The sequence below is a fragment of the Silurus meridionalis genome, chromosome 20 (genome assembly GCF_014805685.1).
Source record: "Silurus meridionalis isolate SWU-2019-XX chromosome 20, ASM1480568v1, whole genome shotgun sequence".
In the NCBI taxonomy this organism is placed as follows: Eukaryota; Metazoa; Chordata; class Actinopteri; order Siluriformes; family Siluridae; genus Silurus; species Silurus meridionalis.
In genome coordinates, this window is record NC_060903.1 from 12861144 (window position 1) to 12880109 (window position 18966).

General features: G+C 37.3%; 1 protein-coding gene across 8 annotated transcripts in view; it reads right to left on the bottom strand.

Moving 5' to 3' along the window:
• Positions 1 to 18966, bottom strand: part of sept4b (septin 4b) — a 59334-nt gene that overhangs the window by 4398 nt on the left and 35970 nt on the right. For 2 of the 8 annotated variants that reach the window (XM_046876400.1, XM_046876402.1), the window contains 9 exons: positions 5610 to 5706; positions 5420 to 5506; positions 4338 to 4461; positions 3314 to 3448; positions 2332 to 2449; positions 1101 to 1202; positions 748 to 844; positions 424 to 586; positions 140 to 239 (listed from right to left, as the gene is read on the bottom strand). In XM_046876400.1, the coding sequence (XP_046732356.1) occupies positions 140 to 239; positions 424 to 586; positions 748 to 844; positions 1101 to 1202; positions 2332 to 2449; positions 3314 to 3448; positions 4338 to 4461; positions 5420 to 5506; positions 5610 to 5706 (1023 nt within the window). Of the gene's footprint in view, positions 1 to 139; positions 240 to 423; positions 587 to 747; positions 845 to 1100; positions 1203 to 2331; positions 2450 to 3313; positions 3449 to 4337; positions 4462 to 5419; positions 5507 to 5609; positions 5707 to 7272; positions 7588 to 10390; positions 10535 to 11682; positions 11791 to 15131; positions 15289 to 18966 lie in introns of those variants that run through there. The other 6 variants (XM_046876396.1, XM_046876397.1, XM_046876395.1 and 3 more) reach the window with 6 other exon arrangements.

Below are 18966 nucleotides of genomic sequence, written 5' to 3' on the forward strand. Positions count from 1 at the left end.
GTTTGTGTGTGCCATCAGGAAGTCTTTAGGTTCTACTTGATTTTACTTGTTTGGCTTTCAGAGTGTGTGTGACTGCGGGGGGAGCAGAGTCTGGCTTTGTTTCTGCAGCATGATTGGTCTGAAAGGACGATGGCTGTACCTCTTCATCTTTCTCGCGGATCAGTTTTTCTGTCTCTGTGTCTGTTGCATTGGGAGCTGTGGGAATGGGGAAGTCTGTGCCACTCTCTCTAGTGAGTTTACTGTAAGAAACACACACACACACACACACACACACACACACACACACACACACACACACACACACACACAAACATGCATTAACCCCCAAATATACCTCTTTTTATGCAAATGCACAGAGTAGCATACTGTTTTGATTATAAGATTAAAAAAAAATGTGTGTGTGTGTGTGTGTGTTCTTCATACTTGCGATTGCGCTCTTTTACCACCATGCGTGTCATGCTTTGGATGCACTGGGCTCTGTAGTTCTCATAGTGAGTTTCCCGCGTCACATCCTTCAGGTCCTGCATGTGTGTGCGCACCAGCATGTTTCTCAGCTTTATGAAATCACAGTGTGCAGAGTTCTCCACTGGAGCACACACACACAACACACAAAATCTAAGCTAGCTAGAGGATCAAACTGTAGTAATGGTAACAACATTATTAAATATTCAGTGTAAAAAAACAACACTGGCTTCATGTTACATTTTATGCCATAATGATTGCAACATAAATCCATGAACAAATTACCCTCTACAATGCCCCAGGGGTAAAGTCGACCCCGCACTCTCTTTCCTTTCGCCTCAACGACTGTGTTACTGCCGATCACTGCAAAAGGAATGCTCTCCTGCAAAGGTAGAGGTTTTTGAGAGAGAGAGAGAGAGAGAGAGAGAGTGTGAGAGAGAGAGAGAGAGAGAGAGAAAATAATTATTAGGAGAAGTGAGGCATTGCAGTGGCATCTGCTGCACTGCAGGTAGTTGTTCTTTTCTATCGTCCTATGTTCACTTCTCTTTAGAAACACACACACACACACACACACACACACACACACACACACACACACACACACACAGGGACCTCTAGTGTAGATGAATCATACACACCTTCAGTTCATGATCTTGCTGTTTGAACTCCTCATCCTCATCTGAATCACAATCAGGAAACTGGTAGATTTTAATCCCGTATTGCTCGATTTCTTCTCGAATCTACAACGAGGGATGTTAAATTGTAATTGAATATAGAACAACAAACAACAAACAGCATAATTACAGTACAACCCTTTAACATACAGTTCGGTGTTTATTTTAAACAGATATCCTGATAAAGAGAATGCGATTCAACACCACAGCAAAAGTACACGCATCAAACTATTTGTCCAGGTACACACTACTGTTAAAGGCACACTATTAAAGGTGAAGCTAGTGATTTTAAAAGATGCCCTTGTAAGTAGCCCAACCCCTTTCCTTCAGTGTCGTGCCAAAGATACACCCTCAAAACACATGCGTGTACAGCCTGGATTAAAACAATACGATCAATATATGTAAAAAACAAAACACCATTCTGCTATAGTAATAATAATAATAATAATAATAATAATTTGTTACATTTATATAGCGCTTTTCTGCAGCACTCAAAGCGCTTTACATATGAAAGGGGGGATTCTCTTCAACCACCACCAATGTGCAGCATCCACCTGGATGATGCGACGGCAGCCATATTGCGCCAGAACGCCCACCACACACCAGCATATTAGTGGAGAGGAGAGTGATATAGCCAATTAATATGAGGGGATGATTAAGTAGGCCAGCGGGCAAGTTTTTGGCCAGGATGCCAGGGCACACCCCTACTCGTTTTCGAAAGACATCCTGGGATTTTTTAATGACCACAGAGAGTCAGGACCTCGGTTTAACGTCTCATCCGAAGGACGAAAGTATAGTATAGTAACACTTAGTAACCCTTTAAACATTCAACTGTACATGCAAGAGAAACGTAAAGCATACTGCTATCATTTAAGGGACACGGTGGGTAATATCTGCCTATAAAATTAAACATGAATTTATGATCTTGCTGCTTGCTTCATTAATTTGGCACTGCATGAAATCATGTTGATAAAGTTCTCTGTGCAGTCAATTCTGCTTATATCCTGTATGCTTAAAAAGATCGTTTCCCACATGCTACCCCACTTAAGAGCAACACAAATGTGCAAACACACTGAAATATATATCCATTAAACATAAATAACATGTAAGTAATTAAGGATCAATAAATAGATTTTTGTAACATTATCTCTACTTATACAGCACAAACCTGTCCATTTTATGTTCATGAACTTGCCTTCATTTTCTTTTTCTTTACCTCCCCGGGGGTGAGTGTGTCTGCCTTGGCCAAGACTGGCACAATGTTGACTTTTTCATGTAGGGCTTTCATAAACTCTACATCCAAAGGCCTGAGACTGCAAAAAAAAGACCCAATATCATTACACACACACACACATACTTCATTGATAATTCTGTATAGAATACATCACTGTGTACTATTGCTAAAAATCAGACAATGTTTTTTCCTTATGATTTTGTGTTCAATGTATTTTGCAATCTAAATGGTCTGTACCCATGGAGAGCAGGGTTCCTCCAAAACATGGATAATATTTCATAATGAAGGGAAATATGCATCGGTTCTAATTGAGATTAAGATCAACGTTGTGACCTGCCATACACACACACACACACACACACACACACACACACACACACACACACACACACACACACTTCACAGTCACACTCACTGCTTGTTGTTTTTCATTTCCTGTGAGTGTGAATGTGGAGTAAATAAATGAGTTTTTTCCTCATGACGGTGAGTTAATGAGAAAAAACTTAAATGCACTTACTCAATAAAATGAGGATTACTGCATAAAAATAGACAATTTTGGGATAAACATTGGCAGAAACAGAGCAAAATCTTTTGACACGCATGTAAACTATATACCATATCCATCAAACATATGTATAGGTTACTACAGCTACAGTACAAATGTGCCTGAATACTGCTTAAAGAAAGAAGGATGATCAATTCCTTGTAGAGTCAGCTTTCTCTCTGAAGGTGGGCTTCAAGAGGTGTCCTTTCAGACAGATGTAATTACTAAACATTTACACTAGAGGGCGATCGTAGATAAAAAAAAAACAATACTGTACTAGGAGGTGACGTCCAAAACACCATAAATAATTTGAATGAAGCATTGTATGGTTTACTCACATACAATGTGTGTGTGTGTGTGTGTGTGTGTGTGTGTGTGTGTTTCTGTGTGTTCCCTTACCCATGACCAAAAGGTGAAATAAAGTAAAGACAGCAGTGCACGCGGTTGTCCTGAATGTTTTTACGGTTCAGGCCACTCTCGTCTCTGAAGTACTGCTCGAATTGCTGGTCAATGTAATCGGCTACAGACTTCCAGCTGAAATCATAAACATGCTAGTTAATTACTAATAGTTAAATTATTATTTATGACAATTAAATGATATTTTTGTTTTGTTATAATGATTTATTATAAGGTGTACAAGTATATTGTATAAGGTGTACATTTAAATGTATATCTAAAATAGAAGTACTTAAATTAGCACTTCTCCTTTAAAAAAAATCCTTTCTAATTATTTCCAATTTTCTCACAATGGAGTTTAAAAACTGGTGGAGTCCTTAGTCTGTTATTTAGTGAACCAGTACCAGAATTGCATCGCTTTATACTGTATTTATACTGTATTTATTGATAGAGACTTCAAAGCTCTTTTGGATGTTGCTTTGGAAAAAGCCTGCGGATGAGGCCATAAATAAATGATGGGTAATAATAATAATAATGAAATAAATTCCTCTCAAGATTTCTTCCCCGTACCATTTGATGGAGCTTTTCTTTGCCACTGTCGCCACTGGCTCGCTCTTAACTTAATAAACTCAACTTTAGTTTAATTCACACTAAACTTAACATCCAATATATAAATTCCAATGTTATATTCTATTTATCTCTGGAAAGCTGCTTTGGGACAATGTCCACTGTTAAAAGTGCTATATGAATGAAACGGAATTGAATTGAATGCTGTAGAAAGTCTTTATCTGTCAGAAGAAGTTCCAAGTAGAACCTCTTATATGATGCTAAGAACCTTTTGAGAAGTCCTTTTTATATACACCATATGGACAAAAATATTTGAACAGCTGACCTTTTTTAGACAAAGTTGAAGGCAGAGGATTGTATACGATGCTTTACATTCAGTAGGATTACATTTTTCCTTCACTTGGTCTAGAAGACCCAAACCGGTTCCATCATGACAATGAAAATAATGCAGAACTAATACCACTCAGTGTTGTTAACTGCATCCCCAAAGCCTGGTGTGTCCACAATGGTGAGCCTGAGTTTTACACCCTTCTCCTCAATGTCCACTGTGTGCTTTGTGATTTCCACTGTCTGAGTGATCCGCTCTGGAACGGAAAACAGGCATGTCTCTTTCTCCAGTCAGACTAATGTACAACAGAAAGCTCGGAAAATAACAGCATACAATTTTTTCTTTTGATATAATGTCCAGTACGAGCAGATTTTGTCATCTATTAAGAACTGAAAAGTTTAAAGTAAAAGTGAAACATCTAGTAACACTGAAAATACAGAACTGCAGACATGGTATGTGATTAGTAGAAAATAAAATAAAATACAACACTCTATGCAAATTTATGCAATCTATTAAAAAAAATCTATTTCTATACCATAATTTCTGGGCAACTGATTCATGGGATTAGTAAGTATTGGTGAACTTAACCTTTCCTTGTATTCACATACCGTAATTTCTGGACTATTAAGTGCACCTAAATATAAGCCGCACCCATTGAATTTTACAAAGATTTTTATTTTGAACATAAATAAGCCGCACCTGTCTATAAGCCACAGGTTCCTACATTGAAACTAATGAACTTTACACAGGCTTTAATGAAAGTGGAGTTTTTCTTTTGGCATCGTCGTGCGTTTAAAAATCACCATCGGTGCAGCTTTTCTCCCGATGCCATGCAGCTCAGAACACAGGTGAAGTGTGTTTTTTCATGCCCGGTTGTTTTCAGCGTGACGAATGATTCGCATTTCCTGTTGACAGTCCAAGTGAGCGGCAGGTCAAACGTCAGAGGAACATCATCCATATTTATGATGTGGTGCGGCCTGATTCAGTGGGAGCGCGATTTAATATAAAGAGTTTAATTGGGTTACCTGAACCCATTCGGCAATTTCATCGGTCTAATGTTATTGGGCTCAGTTTTTTGGCTTGAAGCTTGTGAAACCGGGAAAAAACCAGGAAAAATCCACAAATTAGCCGCTTCGTTGTTTAAGCGTGGGAAAAAAGTAGCCGCTTATAGTCCGGAAAATACGATATTTATGATCTGGCCACATACAGATTACCTTCAGCATTGAGAAGTTTTCTGTCTTTGTAAAGATCTGTAAGGAAGAGGCTGTTGATAAGGGTGGACTTGCCCAATCCAGACTCCCCTAAGTGAGCACAAAAGGGAAAGAGTGAGAACAAATGGAAAGAGCATGGTGCCCCAAAGAAACCTTAGACTCACCAGTAGAATTTCAATCAGGTTTATTTTACCTGCTACCATTAGAGTGAAGTCGAAGCCCTTTTTCACTGATTTGCGGTGCACTTGATTTGGCAAGGTTGCGAAGCCCACATATTCTTTATCCTGGTCCTAGAGACAATATCATAAAGGGAAAAACAAAGATAAGAGAGAGAGAGAGAGAGAGAGAGAGAGAGAGAGAGAGAGAGAGAGAGAGAGAGAGAGAGAGAGAGAAAGAGAGAGAGAGAGAGAGAGAGAGAGAAAGAGGGAGAGAGAGAGAAAAGGAGTAAATAACCTGCAGTTAGCTATAGCTCAGACTGAACGTGGTATTTCAGAAAATTACATAATATAGGTTTCTTTCAGCCCTTGGCTATTTTAAACCTCAAGAGCAATGCAAAGTTATTCTGTAGTTGGGAAACCAAATGGTGACAAAATTGAGGGAATAGAAAAAAGGCTTTAAAAGTCTTTTATTAGATCAAATTACAAGTGTAGAAAGGACTACCAGCATTTTTATACTATATATCAGACATGCCCGCCCACACACACACACACACACACACACACACACACGCCTAATCAACCCAGAAAGTTAACCTAAAATTTTCATGTACCTTTGGAACTTACGGTAAAAAAATCTGGCAGCATTCAGCTAAACCAAATAAAGGATGTGATCTTTAGGAGGTAGTAATGGCTGAGAAATGAATCGTGACGCACCATTACAGAAAAACAGTTTCAACTTTTTCCCCCACCAAGTTGAAGGAAAGAACCTGTTTGTAATTAACAGGCTGTTGAAATTTTAAAACAAAGTGTGTGGGCTTTCAGTTATAATCTACACCAACATATGAGAATCCAGTCCCTGCTTAAATAAGTTTTGGATGGCTTCTGCCAAACGGCAATTACTGTACATGTCATTTATGATCCCATAATCACCTCAAATAAGACCTTACATCAATCCGGCTTGTTAGTTGGTTTTGAAGTGAGCCCCTTCCAACAATAAATAAAAAAAAAATTCACATTTAGGGGGATATGAAAATAACAAATCTATTTGGAGCACGTTTCTGGAAGTAGTAAAAATAAAAAACTAGACTAAGCAGAAAATGCACAAAAAGCACAGTCAAATGCAAACTGGGATTGATTCATTGATTGACTGTTTCATTCATCAGAGCCTAACCTGGAAACAAAACAAGAATATACCTTGAGCACTCATGTACATGGGACAGTTTCATGTACCAAATACACAATCCACAGAATGATTTTGGGAACTGGGAGGAAGCCAGAGAAACCCCACAGGAAACCCACAGAGACACACAGAGAATATGCAAAGCCATTCATAATGAGTCAGGGACCCTGGAGCTGTTTTACCATTATAAAACACTAGTACAAGCCAACACAGAAAAGTAACTTCATAATGCAGGGTAATTTGACTGTACCCAAGCATAATCCTGCCATTAAGATGATGACTTAAGCCAAATGCAAAAAATATAAATGAATTAAATTCCATGGCCAATGCTATAATACAACGACAGACAGGAATTCTGTTCATCCTTTAAAACTACTTGAATATCATTCATATACACACACACACACACACACACACACACACATTTTATTTTCCTTTTAAATGCATTTTATATTGTAAAAAATCACCTATCCTCTTTCCATTCAAGACTTACAATATACCATGACACCCATCATTACCTCAATGGAGTCATAAGGGTCAAAGCAACCCCATGGACTCTTGGGTCTGGAAGAGCTGATGGATGATGGGTTGAAAGTAGGTGGCAGATCCACATAGCCACCCTTAATGTTGTGCTTTGGGTCAGGCTCAACCTCCCCGAGGGCTTTGCATAATGATGGAAGCCTTAAATATGTGGCCGATACCACTGTGTGGGAATATTCATGACCTTCAGCCTCACAAGGGGCAAACAGGTGCTCCTCCCTTGCAGTGTCATGGCCCATGATATTCTCCAGCTCAGAGTCCAGATCAGAATCGTCTTTGGTGTGGCTTGAGTTCTGGGGGAAGGTTGGGCATGGCATTGGGTATGAAGGTATGATTGATCAGGTAAGAATTGTGTTAGAGGTTAAGTGTATAGGTTGGGAAAAGAGGATGGGTCAAGAGGTGGATATTAAAGAGATGTATTAGTGGTTAAATACAAAGTGGTTCTGTGAGTTTACAAACAAATATCAAGAAACAAACAATAAGAAAAACATTGCTTATTTGTAGTTCTTGAAACCAAATTCTGCAAGTAAAATAAAATGCCTTTCAAGAAAAAATTTCAGCAAGTTAGGAGTTAAAATAACAATGAATACAAATTCTAACAGAAAGATCAAATAATTGCATTGTGCAAATAAGTGCATTGGTTAAATAATCATATATATATATATATATATATATATATATATATATATATATATATATATATATATATATATATATATATATATATATATATATATATACACATATATACATGAAAAGAAAAATAAAATAAAATAAAACATTTAAAAACATGAAGGCCAGATTAGACATTGTTAGAAAGCATCTAAAAATAACCTGCCTAGTTCTGGAACAAGATTTGTTTGGACAGATGAAACAGTATAACCAGAATGATATAAAGAGAACAGTATGGAGAAGGTTACATTTTAAATGTTAAAATTTTTATTTGTAATATATTTATATCTGCATAGCAGCTTCGAGACAATGTCCACTGTCAAAAGCACTATACAAATAAAACGGAAAAAAAGGAAAGAAGGGCTCGTGAGCCAAAGCATACCACATCATCTTACAATATTTGTAAAGTCCATCTATAGCTGCCAGTGGTTACTTGGGTTTATTGATGGTTACTGCTGTTTAAAGTCATCTGACCTCGACCTAGTTGAGTATGCTTTTCACTAATTCAAGAAACTATGTAACTAAGATTGAATTCCTAATATGTAAATGCAGTTATTTTGTTAAAAAAAAATGAATTAAGAACAAAGATTTACACTTCACTCCAACCTTAATCTCATAATTAAAAATTCATTGTGGTAATATTACAAATTTCTTTTATAATAATTGTACTGCTTTTAAAATACTTTTGGACCTCACTGTATTAAGAGAGTTAAGAGAGTCAAACAGATTATGACAAATTGCTTTTCAAGAGTATCCAGATAAGAATCGGTTCACTCAGCATATTCTTATTCCAGATGGTGGACTGGACAAGTTGCATTATAGAAGGTGTTGACAGAAAGTGCACACGTGGCACCAAAACCACTGCAAGCAAATCAAACTTGACAGATCCCGAATTGAATACAGAAGTGCTGTAGTATAAAGTCCATAGTAAAAACATGAAGTGCTAATAAATTACAAATATTAAGCAAATTCAAACATAAAGTTACACATATTCTCACAGCTGTAAATAAAAAAGAAAAAGAACCTGACAGATCCTAAAAACCTGTACTATGCATTTAATTATATTTGCTACAGTGGATATGTTTCACAAGGCCAAATATCATAACAATCAAAACCACTAAAACCCAGCCATAGTCTACTTGGTTTAAAGAATTAAATAGATCAGGTTATAAGGTCAGTCCATTATATGAGGTTGGTGAATTAATACAGTGTCTCAGAGAGAGCAGTTATGAGCAGTTCAGGAAAAATCTCTTGATAATTAGATTTCTGTTGAGCTTAAGTTAAACATTTCTTAAATAAATAAGCCACACATAGTGGCAAATAAACAATTTAGCTATGTATAGCTGGCTTCTGTATTTTCTGTATGTGTTAAAGGGTTTTCTTGGGGAGGTGGTAGCTCAGTGGTGCCTAAATGCTACAGTTCTACCACAAATCCAGTATTATGAGACAATTTTTAACTACTTTGTTGTAAATGTATTACAGTACATTAACAACTACACCATCACAATGCCTGCAATGGTCTAAATGAATACATAACAGTAGAAACCTTAGCTACATTAGCCTGGACATTAACAACTGTTCAACACCAGCTAAATTTACATTAATCTACATATATGTTCGTTACATGTGTAACTTATAGCAGGTGTTTCCATAAGAACAACTGCAGGAACTGTAATTTTTTAAGCAAAGTTGCTTCAAACTAAATTCTATATCACAGGAATCTTTGTCGAGACCGAAATGCATAAAATGCAGTAATTAAGGCATTGGCTTAGAATGTCATGAGTTCAAATCCCAGCACCACCAGGCTGGGTCTTTGAGCAAAGCCCTTACCCCTCAATTGCTCAGTAATAAGTTGCTCTGGATATGGGTGTTGCTAAATGCAATAAATGTATTATAGTTGAATATGTTGTCAGGAACTAGCAAATATTATTATTATTATGCAATTGGTTATTATTTCACCTAAACAATGGATACTTATTTTTATATACAGATCTAAATCATACAAAGATAAAATGCCATTTATGTGAATAAACTATAATAAATAATTATAATAAATAAATAAATGAGAGAGCTGTTAGCTGTCTATAATTGTTCAATAGGCAGCACAATAGTGACCAAAACTACTAAATATTTTAAATGCACACCGCCCATATTTAAATCATTTACATATCTTATATATCACATTTTGTTTAAATATGTAAAAAAAAATAAAAATAATGGTGCCTCATTAAATCCAAACAGGAAACGGTGCTCAAAATCTCAGTAATGCAACAAAGGAAAGATCATGCCACACTCTTTTAGAAACCGATACATTTTGCAGGTTGTCTTCCACCACAAATTAACTGCATGAGCAGTGGAGAATTGATAAAAGTTCAAAAAATCAGGAAATGAACTAGTGGGGGGTTAATGAATTGTTGCCAGTACCTGCTCATCCTCAAGTTTCTTTGATTTAGAAGATGCTGGAATAGAGTCCTGGTCATCAGACTGCACAGCACTATGACAGTCCTCAATTGGTTTCCATTGCTCACTGTCCTCCATTGCTACAGGGGATACTGTGCAGTCTACCATCTCCAAACAAGGAAGGGATATACATTTAGAGAAAGATGCAAATGCAAAGTTGAAGACAAGGCAAAAGTGTAAGAGCTGGGTCAGCCATGTTTGGTGAGATTGGGCAGACAGGGAAAGAAAAGAAAAAAATGAGTTGGTGAAACATGAGGTCTGAACCCCACAAGTGGATGCTAATAATGATGAAGAATGCCAGAATAAGCAAACAAAGCTGTCTACTTTCATCTGTCATCATTTCAAAATTCAAAGCGGTGCATATAGCAGGAATTTCTACATCATCTAAAAAGATGATGTATAATATCTCAACAGAAATCTGTTTGTCTAGACCCGTCAGTGTTCATTAAACTATTTATTTTTGAAGAGCCTATAAACTGAGTAAGTTCCTAAAATATGCCACAGTGAGCAAAGCAAAACTCAAGAGCTAAAATAAATTTAATACCAGAAATATTCTGTACTAACCATATACAGTAGGTTTTCTTTTCTCCCATACACATCTCACAAACTATTTGCTATACAGGAGAAAAATCCGTCTGGAAGCTTAAAGGCAAAAGTATTTATCAATGGGGACAGCTAGGAATTTCATGCTAGTCAGTCTAACATGCGCTTGAATTTGGTCCATTAACAAAAAAAAAAATAGAAGGTACCTTAAAACAAAATGGAAACTTGAATCTAAAAACAAAGCGCTTGTCATGTTAACTGACTCAGTTTTAATTTGATTCGATTTTGCTGACCCGTTATAACCCTCTTCGCTGCAAGATCAATGTTCAATCAGATTACCAACATCAGGGTATACTGACCCAATTTCAAAAAAATGGTCAATAGTCTAACAACAGGCTTCCATCATTACAAACCATATATGTCTCTCTCTTCCATCAGCTGTGAACAATATCACATTCTGAAGTAAAGCATCTTAAAATATTGCTCAGCCTACTTTTCAGCTGACTAGAAATAGAAACCGCTCTGTATAATCCATGATAAAGTCTCAGAGTAGGTCAAGACTGCGATGTCCTCCTTTTAGGAAAATAGCTTTTGGTGTCTATACACAGCGAATCAGAGTGTGTCGTTTGGAGGAAGCAAAAAGCAGAAAAAGCTGGGGACATAAAGACACATCACACCATATAAGAGGAGCTTACCTTGCTCAAAAGGCTTACCTATAGACCTTTTTAACCAGTGCTCACCTGTGGAACCTCTGTGGAACAGGATTTACCAAATTAAATTGGTTTGGCTCTACAGGAAAGCTCCATATAGCTCATTCAAACCCAGATAACAACACAATGGCTGGCCTTTTATACCAGTGTGCTATGGGATGTGATGTCCTTCAGCCTCATCGAGCTGCCCCCAGGGGCCCAATCAGCAAAACTCTAATCTGAGCTACCCATAATGATTCCACATCGAGTGATAAGTTTTCACTCAAATAATGATATAGTAAGTAACAAACTGCAACCCAGCCAAAGTTCTTGAAGATGGGATATTTGTTAATGTGTATTTTGAATGTTTCTAATCAATGATTATGCTCTAGAAATTCCCAGTGAGTATTCCAGAAAAAAAGAAAACTGTCAGGCCCATTAGCTAGCGACTTTTTACTATAATTAAGTCTTTAACCAGCTTTTGGTGCAATCCTGCTTCTTTCCACGTAGTGGAAAATCTCACCAGAGTTACAAGCTGACAAGGCAGCATTTCAGTAGGTGCATCAGAAAAAAGGAAAGTGGAAGGTTTAAGAGAGAACTACATCGAAAGCATCATTAGGACCAACATTAAGATCTGTTTTCATGATATTTTTCTCTTCATCTATTGTTACTTTCCTGCAGCAATCAATAAATTGACGTTAAAACCAGATATTGTTGACAGCGGTCAATAACTAGCTGGTGAAGGATATTACAAAACACCTCACCTATAATCATTGTTAAAGCATTTACCAGTGAATTGTACAGTGTCCAGGCTTTAGCACATGCTGGAATTACCAGGATTTCTTCTTTCCTTTTACATACAACTTCATGTAAACACTAGGAAACTGGCTGTTTGCAGACTTCATCCACAACAACATCCGATGTTTTTTTTTTTCCCAGAATACCACACAAATACAGCAAACATATTGGCAAAAGACACAGTCAAATTGGGGAATCTTCTCAAGGACCCATAGTTAACATAACTGTAGCTACGCCTGCTACATTATTGTTGTTTTAAAGATGAACACTTGCAATGAACCATCATGTAATGTGTAGTTAAACCTTTGTTGTACAAGCCATGGCTACATCAGCTCATGCAGTGGATCATTAAAACAACTTCTCGACTGTGTACACGTAGTATCCTTTTAAGTCTATGATAAATTCTGTCAGGCCATGTTTTGTTCGTGGGTAATTTCACTTTCTCAAAGGCTCTTTTGTGTAGCTGAACTGCATGCTGTGAAAAGCGAGCAGAACTGATATGGAGCAATCTTGGATAAGGTAAAAGTTTAAGAGGTTTTTCTAGCGCTATACTAACAATAAATGCTAAACTCGAGAATCTGCATTTCAAATATACACTCAAGTATATAATAACAGACGACTCCATTTTGCCGAACCACTTTGGCACGGTTGATTCGGAAGTGCTGAATTTAGCTAAAATACAGGAAAAAAAAACCTTAGGATGCATGCTGGGAAACGTGTTTATGGGAATTCAATATACAGCAATTAAGCACTTACTGCATCAAATGAACTCCATTGGGTTGTAGTCTAAATATATTTTCTAGAATTTATTGGGCAGAGAAGAAAAAAATATCCAAAGGTTGAATGTGATGTACTGGATATAGATTACAGTTACACCCTGCTAAATGTGGCTCATAACATCATCTTAATGGGCCTAAGTAACATGGGAGAGCATTCGATAGACTTTCAGTAAGTGAAAATGGGCGGCAACCGGATATGACATCACATGGCAAGGTTAAAATGGAACTACTTTTCCTGTACGCAGCATCATGGCAAACCAGGCAGGTTTTTATGCCGTGTTAAATAAAATAAGATCCGCTATAATCAATGCTTCCTCAATCATGTATTTTCTGAATAGATCACGATGTGGGTGTCGACCTTCTATCGGTTACACGTTTTGACGTGATACAAATTCGAAGATCAAAATTCACAAAGCTTGAACTTTGTAAAGAAATGCAAAAATGTGCATGAATGGAAGTCAATGGAATGAACAAGTGTAATGTGACCGTCCCTTTAGGGCTGAAAATGAGGACATCAAGGAGCCAAAAAAAGAAATGATTTGACTGAGTAAAAGAAGGTACATGCATCATCAGTATCTTTAAAAAAAAATGTCACTTGAATGTTTGGTGATTTCAGTCACTAAACCTCCCCAGGAACCTTTCATAGTTTCACAAGTATTGGCACTGTAGACAACCATCCAAGGCTTTTCGTGCCAACATGCACATAAAGGTAAGAGTCTTGCTTAATCAACACCAAGTGCTTCACACAGAAGTGTGGACTTTTAAATACAAGATGATGTGAATGTCTTTATTTTAGTGATAATACCAGGCACAGAAAAAAAATCAATGTGGTTTTGTGTCCAGATTACAATTTGTGGCTCTCTGAGTGGTTAAAAAAAAGTTCAAAAAGGGTTCACATTAGCTTTGAGAGATTGTAACTTTGAATCCAGTCAATATTCCATAAGCAGCATGGGCAGCATCAGCAGCGGTTTTGTCGTGGTTGTCTTGACGTGTTGAGGAGAACATGCTAAACCTTCCCTGATTGGTAGCTAGCTTGTGTATGGGAACTGGCAAAATGACCAGGGAGACAATCTATGTATACATGAGGTGTGTATAGCCAGTATGAGTGTCAATTATGCTTATGTTGATATGATTTAATTCAGTTAAATCCAAATTAAAAATCATATGAGTTGCACAGCTTTACAGAAATCCAGATGAAGATTTAAATGCTTAATGATCAAGCCGAATGTGGGAGTGACCAGGTGACATAAAGAAAAAATCTTAAGAGAAACCAGACTCAAAAGTAAACGGAGATATTAACATTGAGATGCTCCGCAACCCACTCAAGCTGAGACACCTGCTCCCAATACATGATGTGATCATTTTTCCAGGGCATTCTGAAATGTCTAGCAGGAGCAGGTCAAAGAAAAAGGATAATTGTGGCAGGATCTTGTGAGAATCTAAGGCTCTTCCAGCAGCATGTATAAATTAGGGCTGTGAATGATGTGCTTGTTCAGATCAGTACAGCAGGGCTCTTTGTGAGACACACGATAAAAGACACACTGGTGCATGTGTTTGTGTGAGACTTAAGTACACAGGGACCCTCTCATGCAGCAACTCAGGTGCACACAACACTCTGCTCTGTCACTCCCTACACTGCAGATGCAATCTTTTCTTAAAAGTATGTGCATGACATGAAATTATACAAACGTAAACCTGGACCAGGTTCATCCAAGTTCATATAAAGGCAAATCAGTAAAAGAGATTTTAAAAGATTACACAATAACATGTCAACCACAGCGAAATACAAACTCCAGAACAAAACTTCATACGTCTCAGCGAAGAAAAAGCACTCAATTATTATCTCCAGCATCTCATTACATATCGGCAGTCAGTCGATGCAAAATGCAAACATACCTCGGGGTCGCTGTTTACTTCAGCGGTCGCTGCCATTCACACGCCTGCACCGCCACACACACAAAACAAAGCGTTTTCAGTCAAGAGAAGTCAAAGGTATGGCCACACAGAAGGAAAGTAAGCATGGCCCGGTGTTCGGCTCAGTCTGCCTGTCAAACCCTTACAATTCCCTCATATGTGTTCATTTGCATAGACACACCCCCAACACATGTAGCTCTAAAAGTGTCTCTGTCATCTCTTTACTGGATGTTTACCAACAACATCTGCCTGGCTTCATCAAGCCACCGTGCCTCCACACTGCACATATCACACTTATGTGCCAGAGTTTTAATAGTGTACTGTGGATTTCTACAAATACAAGAGCATTTCTAAGCATACAGTCTGTGAGGTGGAAATTCTACGGCATACAATTCTATAAAAGGAAAAAAAAAAAACTTTGAACAAAGTATCCTCATTGTAGCTTCTTTGCACATTGCTGATCTAATCGTTGGGGGGAAAAAAACAGGGTCTTTCATCTATCAGTGCTAGGCTGTGCGTGTCACTGCCGCCGAACCTCAGTAACCCCACGGTCCTGCCACATCTGTAAAATCGAAACGCGAAGACGTCAACACAAGACTGCGCTCCATCTAAGAGCGAAGATAAAATTGTTTTTTTTATTCCTCCGAATCTAGTATCGCAGGATTCTCTTTTAATGAAATCATATGTAATTTAGTGACTGTGATATCAGACTCTGAATGTCCATGTACTCTGATGTGGAAGGTGCAACATCTCCTACTAGGCCACTTTAAAGGCTGCACATAAAGTTTCCATTTCTTAAAGTATAGCAAGTTCCATTAGTCCATGCCTAGAGCACATTAACGATTTTGCACAGGCAAAAAAATAAAAAATAAAAGCTTTTTTACATACAGTTAAACGTTTCTGTACTATATTAAGAGTTGATCTATTATTTTGCACTCTGTCTGAGCAGGAGTTTAAAATTGCAGCACAAGAATTGAATTATATATAAATACATAAAGCACCCTCTAAGCACCCTTTATAATAAACTTGATGTAGCAGTCACAAGCTGCTGAAGAGTGCAGTCTTTTTTTTGGTTTATCTGCACTAAAAATGGGGATTATGCACTGAGTTTATATATAGTGTGTGCTTTAAGGAAATAAGAAAAATCAGAGATGATGATCTAGTACATTGAGAAGTGTTTCCAACCTGAAGCTGATTCTTTTCCTAGAACACATCCTGACATGGTTTATTACTCATAATTTTTTTGTCCTCGAAAGCACTTACCGTAATTTCCGGACTATTAAGTGCACCCAAATATAAGCCGCACCCACTGAATTTGACAAAGATTTTTATATTGAACATAAATAAGCCGCACCTGTCTATAAGCCGCTACACTGAAACTAATGTGTAAAACTAAAACTTTACACAGGCTTTAATGAAAAACAGTGTCTGTTAGACGGTTTGTATCTACACAGTAACCTACCAAGAAAGTCATTGTTCACTGTCTTCCTCCTTCCTTTAACAACAATTTCGTCGTGCGTTTAAAAATCACCATCGGTAAATCTTTTCTCCCGATGCCGTGCAGCTCAGAACACAGGTGAAGTGCGGTTTTTCATGCCCGTTTTTTTTCAGCGTTTTTAGCGATTCGCATTTCCTGTAGACAGTCTGAGTGAGTGGCAGGTCAAACGTCAGAGGAACATCATCCATATTTATGATGTGGTGCGGCCCGATTCAGTGGGAGCGCATCTGATTTAATATAAAGAATTTCACTGGTTAACATGAACCCGTTCGGCAATTTCATTGGTCTAATATTATGGGGCTCAGTTTTTTGTCTTGAAGTTTGTAAAACCCGGGAAAAACCCAGGAAAAATCCTTATATTAGTTTAAGCCGCGGGGTTTCAAAGCGTGGGAAAAAAGAAGCTTATAGTCCGGAAAATATGGTACCTTGTAGCAGCGATAAACATCCAGTTCCTTATTGTTTTAGCTTCAAAGTATTAAGAATATTAGGCCATGTAAAACTGTTGTGTTTGAGCAGATTAAATTATTTTGTTTAGGACAACGGGAGGTCAGAGAGGTAAAGGGTTGTCTGTAGTTATTAACAGATCACCAAATCATATGATACAGTGATCAGATATAAATCTTGCTCTTTTTAATGCATTACTTTAAAATCCAATTCAGATACCAGGACACAACCAGACATCTACTTTTTGGCCCAGTATTCATTAAATGCCTAATCTTTTCTAATGGCTGCTGGAAATTAAATGAAATTCATGATTCAAATATTTATGGACCACATGAAAAAAAAGCAAGGGCATCTATTCAAAATAGATTACTTTACAAAGATGGTAGACTATAAAAGACGGTCTGTCATTACTTTAAGAAATGAATGTCAGTCAATCGTAAAAATCTCAAAACCTTTAAATGTATCCCTGAGTGCTGTCTACAAAACCACAAAAAATGTTTATGAAACAGGTCCTCAAAAGGAACGTCCCTCGATAGGAAGACCCAGAGCTACCTCTGCTGCAAAGGACAAGTTAAGTATGTTAGAGTTACGAGCCGCAGAACCCACCGATTTACATAAATCTTCTTGGAGTTTAACAGTCAGACATATTTTAATTTACACTGTTCAGTGTAAATCAGGTCTTTATGTTCCAATAGCGGCAAAGAAACCATTCATTCTAAGACTTTTGAAGATTTGCTCAGTTTATTTCTGTTTAATCACTGTTTTAGTTAATGAGCTGCTACATGTAACCATGGCATATATATTACAGGGTATACATAGCATATAAAGGGACTATTACCACATTTAAATTGAGACATAGCACAAAGAATGCGACAAAATAAAGCAAAATAATTCTGCTTGTCCGGAGTGGCTGCCTCTATGCCATTACAGTGTTCAGCTACATGGTGAAGTTTAGTTCAAAGTTACTGAATTTCTTAAACAAACCAAAATCACAGTTTATTAAGATAACGTATTTGAGTAAAGGTTAATTAGGCTAATTTATGAAAAGGTCTAAAATAAGGCCTCATTGGAAGAAAATATTGGAAGATGGAAAGAATTGCTAAATCAGCTTTTTGGTGAGAGTAATAAAGTTTATAAAGAAATAAACTTTGACAAGGAGTATTTTGGACTCATTTGTTATTGTTTTCACTTGGTCATGAATCGATTAGCTAAATTGCAGGCTGCTGAAAAAATATATATAGAAAGAAAGAGGGACAGAGACTGACTTTGTGGGATCACAGGGTTTGAAAGAGAAAAAAAAAAAGGGGGCCTTGTCCACTCTTTTATTCCCAAACATAATTAAAATGCCTGTCTTATCGATGTTTACATTGGATGGTCAGTAGGCAGTGGGCCAGAGAGCTCCAGTAGTTTCCTTTATCTCTCTCTCTCTCTCTCTCTCTCTCTTTCTCCAACTGATCTGACATTACTGCCATTGTTATGTCAGGAGTACAGAAAAAAAAAATTATACAACTAAACACTGCCAATTTTATTTTTCAAAATATTCCACAACTCATACATATATGCCTTGCACATTTGTGTAAAATGGAAAGCAAAAATATTATTTTTAGTCAGGTAAGTCTTATGTTTGTTTGTATTTATAACTCTGGCTTTATCAGGAACCAGTTCAAATCCTTGGTTCTTCCAGAGCTCTGTGACTTTTTGAATAGCTTTGTGTGTCACAAACGAACCCAATCACATCTTAAAGCTGCGCTATTGGTTTTGACAATAAGATTATAACTATTATGCAGTTTTTATTAGCTAAGCTGCCCTGAAATAATAAAAAATTGGATTAGCACACAATCACTCACACCCAAGCGTCTAGACCACTTCAGGCTG